The sequence below is a fragment of the Telopea speciosissima genome, chromosome 1 (assembly GCF_018873765.1).
Source record: "Telopea speciosissima isolate NSW1024214 ecotype Mountain lineage chromosome 1, Tspe_v1, whole genome shotgun sequence".
Lineage (NCBI taxonomy): Eukaryota > Viridiplantae > Streptophyta > Magnoliopsida > Proteales > Proteaceae > Telopea > Telopea speciosissima.
In genome coordinates, this window is record NC_057916.1 from 49,748,684 (window position 1) to 49,765,189 (window position 16,506).

General features: G+C 41.9%; 1 protein-coding gene across 1 annotated transcript in view; it reads right to left on the reverse strand.

Moving 5' to 3' along the window:
* The window catches only part of LOC122657722, a 64,222-nt gene that overhangs the window by 47,180 nt on the left and 536 nt on the right, over positions 1 to 16,506 (reverse strand). The window contains exons 2-3 of the mRNA XM_043852521.1: positions 16,368 to 16,445; positions 16,108 to 16,219 (exon numbers count right to left, since the gene is read on the reverse strand). Of these exons, the coding sequence (XP_043708456.1) occupies positions 16,108 to 16,219; positions 16,368 to 16,445 (190 nt within the window). The remainder of the gene's footprint in view (positions 1 to 16,107; positions 16,220 to 16,367; positions 16,446 to 16,506) is intronic.

The following is a 16,506-nucleotide window of genomic DNA, read 5'->3' on the forward strand; positions in this document are numbered from 1 at the left end:
ACAACCTTATTAAACCCAAAGGGGTGAAATTTCTATTTAAAGGTTGAATAGAGCACATAGGGTTTGAAAAACTTTTGTTGACATGTTTATGATAAATATTTAATATATATAGGTAAATGTGTATAATGATTGGTGAATACTACCTAGGTACTATATGCTTGAATATTGTGATGTACAAACTGATTGGAGTATTGCTATGCAAACAGAATTTAGATATATAGGTATGTTGTAATAAGGGATTAGTAAATACGGGGAGCGTAGATCTTACCCAAATCGTGGACTAGGTCGACCAAGAATAGGCTGTCTAACCAATCGAAGTACTTAGATGATAGGGTACCTCGAGCCAACCCAAAAGTTAGAATTTTATCCGTAGTCACTAAAATTTCAGTACATATGTACTTAATTCTTTTAATTAAGTATGCCCTAATCCCTAGAACCATTTTCTGTGGTAGGACCTATTACCTCAGCCAGGCTGGAGACCCTAGCATCATGATCTGTATTAGACATCTATGAGAGAGACTGAGACGGATTCAGTTAGTGTTGCCCCGAGCCGAGAACCGGTTGGATTTCTATTTAGCCATCGCTGCCATTAGTGGACCCGAAGAACAAGAGTATTTTATGACATTGGCTGAAGAGGTGAGAGCTGACATAGAATTTCTACTGGCAATGGAATTTGTGACTGGGAAGAAGCTGGAGATGCTTGCCTGCTAGATCAGGTAAATAATTAAAAGTCTTTATCAAAAAGTCTGAAATTTTTTCATTAGTGCAATGCATAGCATCTTGACCCTTAAAATGCATAAGAAAGTGAAACATAAAGCATTCAATAAGACACGTCACTTAAGAAACCAAGATAATAAATCTAACAAACTACCTTACTAGTATGACTCATGATACTCATTAGAACTGTGGACTGGATTTGTACCTACTTAGTTAGGAAACAACTATTTATCCACATAGATGAAATTGGAAATATTGAACAAGCTCCTCTTTTCAGAGAAGCAACAATGGTCAACACTAGAAGTTCTCTTGGAGGTCGTAAAGGTAAACAACCTAGAGTTATACCGGAGGTTAAGCAACCTAATGGAATTGAGGTTCAAAACTCTGAGGCATCGGCTACTTCCTCAGAAGCACCAGTGGTTGCTGAAGCCACTCCTACTGTACCTCAGCCAAATGTGGCAACTGGTGATGCGACTGCGTTCATGACCACTATGATGCGGACCATGCAACAGCAACAAGAATTGCTTGGTCAAATGTCAACTCAATTTGCAACCATGATGCACGAGCGCGCTGCACCACCACCACCACCACCCAATCGACCCGTACTATTTCTACCACCAGCACCTCAGCATTTAGCGGAAAACTCTACCGCCAAGGTTATGGAGAGGTTCAAGAAGCTCCAACCTCCTGCATTTTCCAAAGTAACATCAAAATCGATGCAGTCGAAGCGGTGGATCAGTGCCCTGGAAAAGGTATTTGAAGTACTTGAGTGCACGAATGCACAAAAGTTGATATGTGCGGGTTATCAATTACAGAATGAAGCCGAAGCTTGGTGGAAGGCAACTAGGCCTAATTTGGAAGCTACTCACCCGAACCCCACGTGGGAGCAATTCAAAGAGGTCTTCTTTAAGAACTACTTTCCTGAGAGTTTTAAGGACAGGAAGGAAGCAGAATTTATCGCACTGGTGCAAGGAACTAAGTCAATGCTGGTCTATCAACAGCGATTTGAGGATTTGTTCCATTTTGCTCCAGAGCATTTGAAGGGAGAAGTTAGTAAGGCAAAGAAATTTGAGAAAGGACTCAAGACTGTGATCGGATCCGTGTTGTCAATCATGGACATTCGGGATTATGCTCAGATGGTCGATAAGGCAAAAACTATGGAAGATAGACTTAAGGAGAAAGAGAAAGAGAAAGCTGTGACGTCGTTAGTGGACAAAAGGCCAAACAATTTCCAAACTTATACCTAGCCAAATAAAGTTTACCGTGGAACCAATTTAGGCTCCGTCTCGACTTCGTATCGTAGGCTGAACGTGGGTCAGAACCCTTTTCACCCCACATTTAATCGACCTGCTCAACCTGTGACGAGCCAAGCGACAACAGCAGCTTTGCCAGCCCAACCAACAACAAGTCAAGTGAGCCAAGCCTCAACACCTACTGCTCACCTGCTGCTCCACCCTTTAAGTGTTACCAGTGTAATAAGGAAGGGCATATGGCCAGAGATTGTAGAGCGCGTGGGTACAGCAACAACTCACAGAATTAGCCCTACGCTAGGACTTTCCAGCCACGGGACAATCGGACGCGAGGAAAGGTGTTCGCAGTAACGAATGAAGAAACTAAGGTGAATCCTGATGTATTGACAGGTAAGTTGCTAAACGCTACTAACTTATAGGGACTAATTGGCTTACTTCATGTAACTTAAACTACCTACAAACCCTAGGTACCCTGAATGTCTCAACCATACCTGCACAAGTACTATTCTACTCGGGCGTAACCCACTCTTTCATCTCCTCAACCTTTGCGAGTAAGATGAAAGATCAATCGAGAGACATCGGGCACGAGTTAGTGGTCAGTACGCCGACAGGGAGTGTCATGAGCTTGAAGGAGGTCTACGACCCTTGTCAGATTGAAATATGTGGGAAGGAACTAACCGCACGATTGATACAGATGGATATAAATGATTTTGACGTAATCAAAGGCATGGACTGGTTATCGGCCTATGGTGCAAACGTCTTATGTGCGGAGAAGAAGATAAATTTCAACTTGAAAGACGGGTTAACCTTCACCTATCAAAGTGAACCCTAGAAGAAATCTAGGAGAATAACTCTGTCAGCCCTCCAGGCGCCTATGTTGCTTGACGATGGATGCCAAGGCTTTTTGGCCTCGGTAATAGACACGGAGGCAAGGATAAAACCATTAGAGGAACTAGAAGTCGTCAGAGAATTTCCTGATGTCTTTCTAGAAGATCTGACATAGCTACCGCCTGACCGCGATATAGAATTCACAATTGATCTAATTCCTAGAGTAGCACCGATATCTAAGGCACCATACAGAATGGCGCTGGTCGAGCTGAAGGAGTTACAGGTTCAACTTTATGACCTACTGAAGAAAGGATTTATACGCCCAGTGTATCACCCTGGGGAGCACCCGTGCTATTTATTAAGAAGAAAGATGGTAGTATGCGGCTGTGTATCGATTACCGCAAGTTAAATAAGTTGACAATCAAGAATCAATATCCGTTGCCGCGTATCAACGACCTATTTGATCAACTACAAGGAGCGAGAGTTTTCTCCAAAATTGATCTTAGGTCGGGATACCATCAATTGAAGATTAAGAGCAATGATATCCATAAGATGGTGTTCCGAACTTGATACGGACATTATGAGTTCTTAGTTCTGTTGTTCGGGTTAACCAACGCCCCCGGCAACATTCATGGATATGATGAACAGAGTGTTCCATGACGTGCTGGACAAGTTCATCATAGTATTTATTGACGACATCCTAGTGTACTCTTAGAATGAGGAGGAACACGCGTGACACCTTACTTTCGTGTTGTAGCGGTTGCGGGAACACCAGCTCTTTGCCAAATTCAGTAAATGTGAATTATGGTTTCACCAAATTGGTTTCCTGGGGCACATCATCACCAAAGACGGTATCAAAGTAGACCCAAGTAAGGTGAATGTGGTTCTCGAGTGGGAGATTCTGAAGAGTGCTACTGAGATCCGAAGTTTCTTAGGATTGGCCAGTTACTACCGACAATTTATTGAGAATTTCTCATGGATTTCAGCACCCATGACAAAACTCACAAGGAAGGGAGCCAAATTTGAATGGAATGAATCATGTGAGAAAAGTTTTTAGGAATTGAAGAACCGGTTGGTAATAGCTCCAATTCTAACCATTCCAGACAGAACCGGAGGAATGGTAGTATACACCGACACATCCAGAATAGGATTGGGTAGCGTCCTGATCCAGAGAGGTAAAGTAGTCGCCAACACCTCCAGGCAGTTGTAGGAACACGAGAAGAACTACTCCACTCATGACTTGGAATTGGCGGCGGTAGTTTTCACGTTAAAAATCTGGCGACATTACCTATATGGTGAAAAGAGCAAGATCTTCAGCGATCACAAAAGTCGAAAGTATTTCTTCACCCAAAAGGAGCTGATTATGAGACAGAGGCGATGGTTGGAATTGGTGAAAGACTACAATTGTGAAATCCAGTACCACCCTGGTAAGGCCAATGTTGTGGCGGATGCACTAAGCAGGAAATCCTAGACTACATCTCTCGCCTCCTTAATTATAAGCGAACAACTGGTAGAGGAAGCTCAAAAATTTGATCTGAAACTCGTGATTGAAGGAACGGCTATGCAATTAGTAGCTATGGATCTACAACCATCGATACGAGAAGAAATAGTTGTGAAGCAACCATTGGATCCCGAGCTGGCCAAAATAGATTGGGAAGTTCAACAAGGTGTCCATAAGGACCCAGATTTTTCCTTGGCCCATGATGGTGCATTGAAGTTTTGAGATAGACTGTGCGCGCCTGATGATTTTGACATCCAAGACAGAATCCTTAAGGAGGCGCACAACTCACCCTACATAGTCCACCCACGAAGTACAAAGATGCACAAAGATTTGAAGAAGTATTACTGGTGGATGGGAATGAAAGCAACCATAGCAATATACGTATCCAAGGCCTGTCAACAGATAAAAGCAGAGAGACACCAATTGTATGGTTTGTTGCAGCCACTTCCCATACCTGAATGGAAGTGGGAAAGGATAACTATGGATTTCATAACAAACTTGCCCAACACCAGGAAGGGCATGAATGCAATTTGGGTGATTATAGACAGACTAACAAAGGCAGCTCACTTCATACCAATCAAAATAAGTTATCCAATGGAGAAGCTTGCCCAGTTATACATTGAAAACATAGTCCGCTTACACGGCGTGCCTGTCAGTATTGTGTCTGACAGAGATCCTCAGTTCACCTCAAGGTTTTGGAGAAGTTTGTAGAAGGCACTGGGATCTCAACTAAATCTTGGCATGGCTTTCCATCCGCAGACGGACGGACAATCGAAAAGGACTATTCAGACTCTAGAGGACATACTTTGAGCCTGTGTTTTGGAAATGAATGACAATTGGGATGCTCACATACCTTTCATGGAATTTGCATACAATAATAGCTATCACTCCACCATTGGCATGGCACCGTTCGAAGCACTCTATGGAAGGAAGTGTCAAACTCTGCTATATTGGGATGAAGTTGGTAAGTGGAAATATCTTAGACTTAAAATGATTCAAGCGACCTGCGATAAGGTGGATGTCATAAGAGAAAAGATCAAGACAGCCCAATTAAGACAGAGAAGTTATGTGGATAATCAAAGGAAAGATATTGAGTTTGACGTCAGAGAAAAAGTATTCCTTCGAGTATCTCCAACCAAGGGATTGCTATGCTTTAACAAGAAGGGCAAGCTGAGCCCAAGATTCATCGGTCCTTACAAAATTCTTAATAAGGTGGGACCCGTAGCATATCAACTGGCGTTACCACCATCTTTGTCGGGCGTCCACAACGTTTTCCATGTGTCAATGTTGAGGAAGTATATTCAAAACCCGACACATGTATTATCAACTGAACCTGAATAGTTGGATGTGGATATGACTTATGAAGAACAACCCACGGAGATATTGGACAGAAAGGAGCATAACCTCCATAACCGCACCGTCGTTTTTGTAAAGGTTCGATTGGAAAACAACCCGATAGAAGAAGCTTCATAGGAACGTGAAGAAGAAATGAAAGAGAAGTATCCTCAACACTTTGGATTACAAGGTAAGAAAATTTCAAAGACAAAATTTTTGTAAGGTGGGGAGAAATGTCAAACCCTGCTCCTAACTGGTTGGATTCTTGATTTAAGGGCAGGAATCCCTGTCCAGGAAACCAGGATCACTGTGGAGCATCACACCACTCAATGAGATCAATGGGAATACTTTGACCAGGTTTCCCTGTATACCTGTTAGAAGATGGATAGCGGATCCTTGCAACTGTGCAGCTCACAGCCTGATGTATGACTTGGATCCAAGGTAATCTCTCTCCTCCCCAAATAGTGGGACCCACCTACGTGAAAAGTGTGTAAAATATTCTATTTGGAATGTGGGGACAATACCCTGACTTAGGGTCAAACCCTGTGCAAGCCCCATTGAATTTCAGCTTGTTGGAATTCTCAGGGCGATGGCACTGGGTGATGCAGCAAGGCCCAGAGACATCGCCCAGTGATTGATTTTGAATATTTTAATGGATTTTATTTATGGGGACCAGCTAATATGAATATGGGCACCCTCCACTGATACAGGGAAGTCTGAGGGACCACCTCATGCCCTCAGTTCACTATGGACCCCACCAGTGTGCCCAGAATCAGTCAAAATCAGTTTAAAAACTGATTTTTTTGAAAGAGGCCTTCACAGACAAATAGGCCTCAGTGAGGGCTGAGTCTATAAATAGGAGGGGTTTGAGTTCATTTAGAACCCTTAGTAAAACTGAAATCCGTGGGAGAGAAGAGAGGAAAGAAAGGAGAAAAAGAAGAAGAAGAAGGAAGAAGGGAGGAAGAAGAAGGGTTGCTGCCACCACCCATCTAGGCTGGAAACCGAGCCCTCCTTGGCTCTGTGCAGGTATAAGAACACCCTCTATGCCTGCTATTTCTATTTCCCTCTCTCATTTTCTGTGTTTATGCTTCCTGGGCAGCCCAAACTAGCTAGGGTTTGCCCAGATCTGATCCAAATCAACCATGCAGACCTTGTGCATGGAGGATTTGAGATTTTTATAGAAAAATAAAAGGTTGTTATGCTGTTCTTGAGGCCGAAACCTGGCTGTGCCCACCTGCACTGCCAGTTGACCCTATTGCCCTATAGATTGGAACCCTGGGCATGAGCTAGGACTGCAGAGACCAAACCCTAGGTGGTTGCAGCCATGAAACCTTGTTTAGCATCCATTTCCAGCCTTGCATGTGGCTGAAATCAGATTCCCAAGCTTGACAAAACCCTGTGACACTATTTACTGGGCTGTCAAAGGCAGCCTGATGGTGGATCTGATGGAGGATCCAACTGGACCAATAGGTGGGACATCTCAAGGGCTACCAAACCCCCTGACATGCAGAGGATCAAGATTAAGCTCAGCCCATAAGGCCCCACCTTGGAAACTCAGCCCATATCGATTCTACAGCCACTGGGCTATGCAGACATCGCCCAAAGCCAACGCCCTGTGAAGGGAAATTGGCTGGATTGATGGACAGACTTGGGGGATCTCACCCTTTAACCCCTGGACATTGTGAGAAGGCTGGAAAATTACCAAAAATCCCTTCATCACATCTGTCCTTAATTGGAGATGCTTTGGAACCCTAGTGGGCCCCGCAGGTGGAAGAAACCCTGCTGTGCTTGGTCCTACAGCACAGACAAGCTATGGACAGCACTGTGGACCTAATCTGACCTAGGGTTAGGTACAACCATTGAAATGACCATTTTACCCTTTGAGCCATTGACATTGGTTGATGCACCGGGAGACGACCTAAGGCCCAGTGTAAGGCCAGTGATTCCAAGTGAGAACTAATTGAACCCCGGGTCAACCCAATAAGTATAGGGTAACCCTAGGACTTCTAGTGACAGACTGACAATTTAACATGACAACTTTTGATTTACATTTAGGACTTGATCCCGTGCTCGAGGACCACTATCAAACTGCTGTGGGAACTGAGTTTGCAACTGAGGTCTTAGAACCCAACTCAAGTGAGTGAATAATTCTATCATATGTGTAAATGTAATCATGATCTGATGTCGGCTAATAAGAATTGAATGTAATTGCTGTGTTATTTACTTCTGTTCAATTACTCAAATCACTGCATAATGACTATCTGTTGATCAACACTGTGAATTCTTCTATTATGATTGTGAATGTTAGACTAGATGTCGTAGTCGGCTTCGAAATGAGGCCCGTGGTAGCCCATAGTATGGGATGCGGTTGACACCACCTGACTCATATGATGCCATATAGACATGGGGCTAGAGTTTCATCACCCGTGCTACGCACCCTTGCCAATAGGGGTTAAGGTGTTGGATACCTGTGGGGGCGACCATAAGAAAATGAGAAAAGAGAAAAAGAAATGAATAGAACACCGGAATGGTGCATGAATGAAAGAACACCGGAATGGTGATATTGAGCTATATGCCGGGCTATAAGCCAGAAAAAAAAAGAAGAGAGAAAAGAAATCGATTGTCCCACGGGTTAATTACAGAGGATTGGTCGGGCTGACCTTGGTGACTGGTGCGGGAGCTGACTGGTCCTCTGTGACAACTCAATGGTTGTATCGCGGGAAGGGGTTAGAAGCCCGCACCAGGGATACATGTATTGGGGATTGTAGTAGCACTGACCTGACTTAGTTGTATTGTTCGGTGGCTAATAAATAATCTGGACTTGCACATCATGTAGGATCATATGAACTGTGAATTGTGATTGCATATGCATGCATGATTGATGTTATTTGCTCACGAGCTCAGTGGGGCTCACACTCTGTTGTACAATGTTTTTCTTAGATGATTTTGCAGGTGGATGCCGCTATGACATGGCGGACTATCTCGAGGAGGAGAGTCCTAGTTTTAACGACGATGTTGGTATGGACCCCGACGGAGGTCATACCGATTCTGCGCACATTTTTTGGTGGTTATTGATGAAGACCATTGAAGTGTGTTCGTGATAGCTTTTTGGCTGGGAGACTCCTTTTAGGTTATCTGGAGTTATCCCCGTTCTGATTTGGTTGTTGTAGTTTTTACCTTTTTCTTTTTGGGGTTGAGTATGCTTGCCCTGTACATGTTTTTGTATGTTGTACTGTACTTATTAGCTTTGTTTCTTTGCTTTCTTTGTGTGTGGGTTGATGGGAAATGTAAAACTTTTATATATATATATAGATATATTATCACTATTTCCCCGTATCGCTATGCTTCCTTTTGATTATCAAATTGTAGTTATCTGCGATACTTTGATCTTACCTATGGTAAAGAGATGGTTGTGGTTCCATGATCGTAAGCACTGCTTCTAGATGCCTGGGATTTGACAGATTGCCGTTATGCAATTCTGGTCACCTACCCAATCCTCCTAGGGGGTGGTTTGGGGTGTGACAGCTTCTATTGCAAGAAGGAGGGTCACTGGAAAAGGAACTGTCGTGCTTACTTGGCGACTTTGAAAGACAAGAAGCCGAATGAAACAGAGGCTGCTAAAGAAGGTACATGTGATGTTTACGTTCTTTATGAGTCTAATTTGTCTTTTGAACCGACCAATTCTTGGTTGGTGGATAGTGGTTCCACTGTTCACATTTGCAATGATTTGCAGGGGTTCAAGGAGACAAGGAACCTGGAAAGAAATGAGGTGCGTCTTCGGATGGGCACTGGAGCTAAAACCATGGCGATGGCTGTGGGAACTTTTGTTTTGAATTTAAATTCTGCTAGTTTAGTTTTAAAGGATTGCTATTATGTACCCTCTTTCAAGAGGAAGATTATTTCAGTTTCAAAACTTGTTTTGGATAGATATAGTTTCTCCTTTAATTCTAAGTTAATTATTCATTTTAATAATTCCTTTGTGGCATCCGGATATATGCAAAGTGGTTTGTATTTTCTAGATTGCCCTGTTAGAACGAATGTTGTTTCAAATGTTGATTTGAAACGGAAAGCAGCTCCAATGAACTCAATATACGCGTGACATCTAAGATTAGGTCATATTAACTTGGACCGAATCAGTAGATTGGTGATGGATGGCCGGGCTCTTAGAGAGTCTGAGGGTGGAACCATTCCCCACATGTGAGTCATGCCTTCAGGGTAAAATGACCAAGAAACCCTTTAGTAATAAAGGTGCTAGAGCCACAGATCTGTTGGAGTTGATACACACTGACGTGTGTGAACCCATAAACATACTAGCAAGGTATGGGTATGAGTACTTTATCACATTCACCGATGATTACTCTATATATGATTACATATACTTGATGCGTAGGAAATCGGAAGTCTTTGATAAATTCAAAGAATTTCAAGTCAAGGTCGAAAGACAGCTCGATAAACGTGTCAAGTCCTTACGATCAGATCGTGGAGGGGAGTATCTATCGGATGAATTTAAAGTATATCTCATATCACAAGGGATAGTTAGTGAACTAACTAATCCAGGCACACCACAACAAAATGGTGTATCTGAACGACGTAATCGGACCCTATTAGATATGGTCCGGACGATGCTCACTTATAGTGAGCTGCCTCTCTTTCTGGGGGTACACTTTAGAGACTGAAATTTATATCTTGAATAGGGTTCCATCCAAGTCTGTATCCAAGACACCCTTTGAGTTGTGGAAAGGGCGCAAGCCTAGTATTCAACACCTTCGGGTATAGGGTTGCATAGCACATGTGCGAAAGTAACAGACAGATAAGTTAGAATCCAAGACTTCAAGATGCTATTTCTTAGGCTACCCCAAAGGCATGATAGGCTATTATTTCTATGACCCGGTTGATCAAAAGGTCATTGTAAGTAAATACATCACATTTTTGGAGGAAGAAATGATGACCCAGAGGTCCGAACCAGTAGTCATTAAAGAGCTATCAGATAGCTCAGAAACGTCACTTCCAGAAGTGAGACCAATTGACATACCCGCTGAAATACCAACACCTGAAGAACCTCGATGCAGTGGGAGGACTATTAGACCACCCCACCAGACTTACTCTTCTAACCGAAGAGGAATCAGTGGAAGAGTTCCACATGGTATCAGTTGAATCGAATGATGATCCGATGACATACTTTGAGGCTCTATAGGATGTTGATGCCACTAGGTGGCTGGAGGCAATATGCTCTGAAATCAATTCGATGCATTCCAACAAGGTCTGGACTCTAGTCGATCCACCACTTGGCGTTAAGCCGATTAGATGTAAATGGATCTTCAAGAGGAAGAAGGGCGCAGATGGAAAGGTCAAAAGATTCAAAGCGAGACTGGTGGCAAAGGACTATACCCAGAAAGAGGGTATAGACTATGAGGAAACCTTTTCACCAGTGGCGATGATGAAATCCATTAGGATTTTTTTGGCTATCGCTGCACACTTTGATTATGAGATCTGGCAAATGGATGTGCAGACTGTATTTCTAAATGGGTTCCTGCAAGAGAAAATCTACATGGAACAGCTAGAGAGGTTCTCTCTTTGGAGGAAGAAAGAAAGGTGTGCAAGTTGCAAAGGTCCATTTATAGACTGAAGCAGGCTTCCAGGAGTTGGAACATCAGGTTTGATCAATCAATCAAATCGTTTGGTTTTGATCAAAACGTGGATGAACCATGTGTTTGTAAGAAGATCAGTGGGAGGGCAGTATGTTTTCATGTTTTATACGTAGATGACATATTGTTGATTGGTAACGATGTTGTTTTTCTTTCATCAGTAAAACAGTGGTTATCTACAATGTTTTCGATGAAAGATCTTAGTGAAGCTAGCTATATCCTTAGGATCAAACTCGTAAGAGATCGCTAGAGAAGGATGCTAGGTTTGTCACAGGTTACCTATATAGACAAAGTCCTGGCCAGTATTGGGATACACAGATTCAGATTTTCAAACTGACAAGGATGACAGAAAAGCCACATTTGGGATGGTATATCTAATGGGTGGAGGTGCCATTATGTGGCGAAGTGCAAAACAGAAGTCTACAGCCGATTCCTCTACCAAAACAGAATACCTTACAGCTTGTGATGCAACAAAGGAAGGTGTTTGGCTGAGGAAATTCCTATCAAATTTGGAGGTAGTCCCTAACCTTATCAAGGGCCCCATTCCCCTATTTTGTGACAACAGAGGGGCCATTGCATAAGCTAAGGAGCCTAGGGGTCATTAGAGGAATAAGCACGTGCAGCGGAAGTATCACCTCATCAAAGAGATTATCCAGCAGGGCGACGTGAGTATCTCCAAAGGGGACACAACTGAAAATGTGTCTGATACCATGACAAAGGGTTTGTCTCCAGGAGTGTTTGAGAAACACATGGAGGGCATGGGTTTAAAATGTAAGGGGAATTGGCTTTGATGTACAAGTGGGAGATTGTTGGATAAGTGTGTGTCCATCAAACCTGGCTCAGTCCGGTTCAACCCATTTCACCTTTGTATTGAACATTTATACATTTTAGTTTAATATTGTCACATGTGATATAAACTTTTTGAGCATTATATGTCCATAAGTTTTACTTAAAATGGTAGTCACGACTAGGGTTTGGGCTTGACACCCTTATCGTATGGTTGTCGCATTGGGTATGCGTAGACATGTGATGTCAGGGTACGAATGTGAGTGCTCACATGTTTGATGTGTGCATTGGCGAAGAATCTACTTTGTCGATTCCCTCATGTATTACTACCAGATGTAGGAAGGGATAGACATGTGTCACCGACAACCTATGCCTGAGGGAACCCTGTCGCTGCTAAGTGTGACCGCATTCTTTGGTTCATCAATGACTGAGACTCAAGCGAGTTAAAGCTAATGTTCTGGGAATGCGTGAACATTTTGTGAGTGAAAGAGTTACCCAACATAGTCACCACTGCCCGATTGGGGAACACCAAGATTGAGACTGTCTGTGTATGATCGGATCAGAATCTGGATCTAGTGTTTTTTTGGAAATGGTTTTCCAAAAATCTATTTTACATAAAATGATAGATTATTTATGATTATTTTGAACAAAGTATTTTGTCGAGTTTTGCGAGACCCGATCAGATGCACAAACGCTCTTATATGGACATATACTATGGATTGAGGTTTGGCAATACATGTGTACATGCCCTAGATTCCATAATGATGGTGTTGATTAGTAGGGGGTTGTATATGATAATTGTTATCATATAGGGGGTTATTTGGAATTTGCTAATTTAATTGGCTCTTTATTTAATTAATGGATATGGTGCTAATTATAATTATCCATTAATAATTAAATAAAGTAACTAATTAAAACTTTCCCTATTAGATTCTGCTTCATCACCTTTTTGAAGTACTTCGAGTTTAAACAGAACTGCCAAACTGAGAGAGAGACAGAGAGAGAGTCAGACTCTTACTGGGATTAAAGTAATCCATCAGGGTTTTTAATTAAACCCTACATCTATAAAAGGGGACCAAAACGCAGAGGGGGCACACAGTGCTATGCGTTTCAGCCTGGCCCCCTCTCTCCTGCATTTTGGTCTCTCTCTCTCTCTCTCTCCCTCTTGTGATCTCTCTCCTTCTTCTTCTAGTTTCTCTCATCTGTGTTTGAGAGTTAGGGTTTGTGAAACCCTAGATCTATGCTGAAGAATTCAAGAGCAACTGGAATTGGCTTGAAGAACCTTGGTAGCACCATTGGAGGTTCAGATCTGTTTACTTAGAGCGCTCACTGGAGGAAGAACCATTGTTTATTGGAGGAGCAACACTTGAGGCTCACCAGGTTAGCAGTTCTTGATTAATTCTTTCAGTTTTAATTGTTTAATATTTATGGGATGCGAAAGAAACTCGAATCGATTTATTTTCGCTACGCATTCGAGTATGGGATGGATCCCTCTTGCCATATGATGGATTAGAGATGTTTTTCTCTGTCCCTAATGCATTCCATAATTCCGTGGGACACATGAGGGAAGGAGAAATCCTAACAGGGATGCGCTAGGGTTCCCATGGGCAACCATGGAAAACCCTAAAATTTAAATGAGGCACCCATGGGACACCATAGGATAACCCAGGATGTGCAAAACCCTAATTTTTCTGTATATTGGTTTGCCATGGTGAACCATAATGATCTTACAGGAAATTTTCTATCATTAGAGAGGTTCCAAAGCCACCCATCGCTCTTTGCTTCAACACAAAGGGGCAATTGAGCAATAGCGGGGGCCTCATACATGTAGAACAGCGAGTAAAAGGATGAAACATGCCATTTATTGGTGCCTCGATTAATAAGGTCCAAGTTCAGTCTGAAATTTCTATCCTTAGGGGAACTATGAATCCTCCCCACCCCCCACCCCAACCCAAAAAAAAAAAAAAACCAAGGTAGGAACCTAGGGGTTATTGTATTATGCTAGCTTGATTTCATGTAATATAGAGAAACTTCCAATAATAATAATGCTTTGACATGAGCTCTCAAGAGAATCTAGGACAGCCGGGTTCTTGGAGCACCTAGGAAATACAATGCTAGTGTATTCATGTCCTTTTGGTATATGTAGTTCCATTTCCAGGGATAATACTTTTTAACTTTGAGCCTCCAGACTACAATGAGAAGCAGTTAGGACAACATGGTTATTGAAGGAGATGCTGCCTTAGTTTTAACTGGATGGAATAGAGCGACCATGGGCCTTGGAGATCTTCATCTTATTGGAACAGACAGATCTCTTAGCACTTCCAGAAACTTTTCATTTTAAACGATGCAATATGCTCGTCAGTTGGCTGATGAGTGGACCAAATCTGGGTTGGACTGAATTTATTTGTAATAGGGGCCTTATCCAATAGTCTTGTCAGCTTGCTGTTTTGCTTCTTGTTCACTTGTCTAGCTTCAGCTAGTCCTGTTCTTGTTATCATTATATAACTTTGTTCCCTTTTTATCTCTTAATGAATTCTTTGGTTATCTATAAGAATTTTAAAATGAAGGTTATAATGATATCCACTTTCCTTGGAGGGAATATATATATATATATATATATCTTACTCCGGTAGCTTGTAGAAGTAGGGATGTAACTAAATAGCACGTTTAACAGTTAGCAACTAACTGTACGAGCACAACACACTCCTTGCACCTCCCAGTTATCGAACACCCGACCTCCTGGCTTTAATACCAAATATTCTTTTGTGGAGACTTGATTTGCAAGTTGTATCAATTTGTGGCAAGAAAGAAGAGGTTAAGAGGAAGCAGAATGGAAGAAGTGCAGGTAGGTGTGTAGGTTAAGGCAAAGCCCCTCCCCTCGCCCAGGTGCGGTCTCTCTACCACGAAATGTAAAGATTGCTTGGAAGAGAAAACTGGCCATTCTGCACTACGATGTTATTTCAAGAGGATGATATTCCACAAGCCTTAGCAGCCATGACTTTTAAGTGATCCTGCAGATGATGCAGCTTGGCTCCCCGAAACAAGGGCATCCTCACATATGACAGGGATCCCTGGTAAGCTTCACAACATCCGTCCCTATCTGTGAAGTGATATGGTGATGATTGGAAATGGCTCTTTCCTTGTTATCACAAATGTCAGAAGAAGGCTTCTTCTGACAACAAAAATTTTCCATTGAATAAAGTGTTATATGTTCCAAACTTGAAGAAGAATTTATTATCAGTGAGTTTTGAATTCTCTGACACTGGTTTTGATAACGGATAGGAAAACGGGTTGAGTTATAACGAAAGGAGCTTGCAAGGGTGACCTATATACATGGTTGGAGAGAGAAACGTGGCATATTTCTCAACTTGGTTTAGATCTGCTACACAAGATACTAGGAATCAGTGCTTGGGACATCCCCATTTTCCTACAGTTAAACATCTTGCAAATAAAGGGATTATTAAAGGTAGTTTTTCAGATAATTAATTATTCTGCGACAGTTGTCACTCGTCAGTGGGGAAAAACTGAGAAACTTCCTTATGTTACTTTGGCTTTCAAATCTCTAGATCTTTTTTTCAAAAAAAATTTATTGTGATCTATGGGAACCAGCCCCTGTTTCTCCTTTTAATTTTTTTTTTAAGATTTTCATTTTTGCTGTTGTTTTGTTGATGATTTTTCCCGCTATACTTGGCAGTACCCTCTCAAATGCAAGCTAATCTCGCTGTCTGAAGTCGGAACTCTCCAAGTCTTAAAAATATGTAGCTTCGGGCCCAAGGAAATGAATTCATCACATAGAGAAACTTCAATAAACAAATCTAGTTTATTGTTATCCCTAAACTAGCAATCTTTCTACTGAAAACCAATGAATCAAAAGTATGCAAATCATGGAGTTGAACTTTGATATTTTTAAACAGAAATCTGGGCACTAAGTCGAGTAACAGGTGAAAATTGCACATATAAAACCTCTCATTGTCCTAGGAAGATGCCGTGCACATCTTAATCAATAGGAAAAGCAACACCATAGAAATGCAATTGCATAGCATACCGTTCCACATTGGCGATACGTTTCCTTCAACTGCTCTATGATGTTATAATAACCCTCCATATCCCAGTCTTTTGCAACTTCAAGGTCATGTCCCAGTTTGTGGAAGTCATTCCTGCACAGAATAGGATCTCAGATAAATTAGAAAAAAAATTATTGTTTAATTAGTTGTTTTCTATTTTCCAAAGACAAAAAGAAAAACAAAACTAATAGATATTTGTAAAACAAAAACCCTAAATATGGGCAAGGAATCCTCATAGTACCTGTAAGTCTCTAGGATCTTGTTTAAAGAGCAGTAACTCCCGAATTTCTCACGGTACTCTTGGACGTATTCCTTATATCTGTAAGGAGCATATACAAGATATCATCATAAAAATTTGATCTGTTCCAGATGTATTTGAA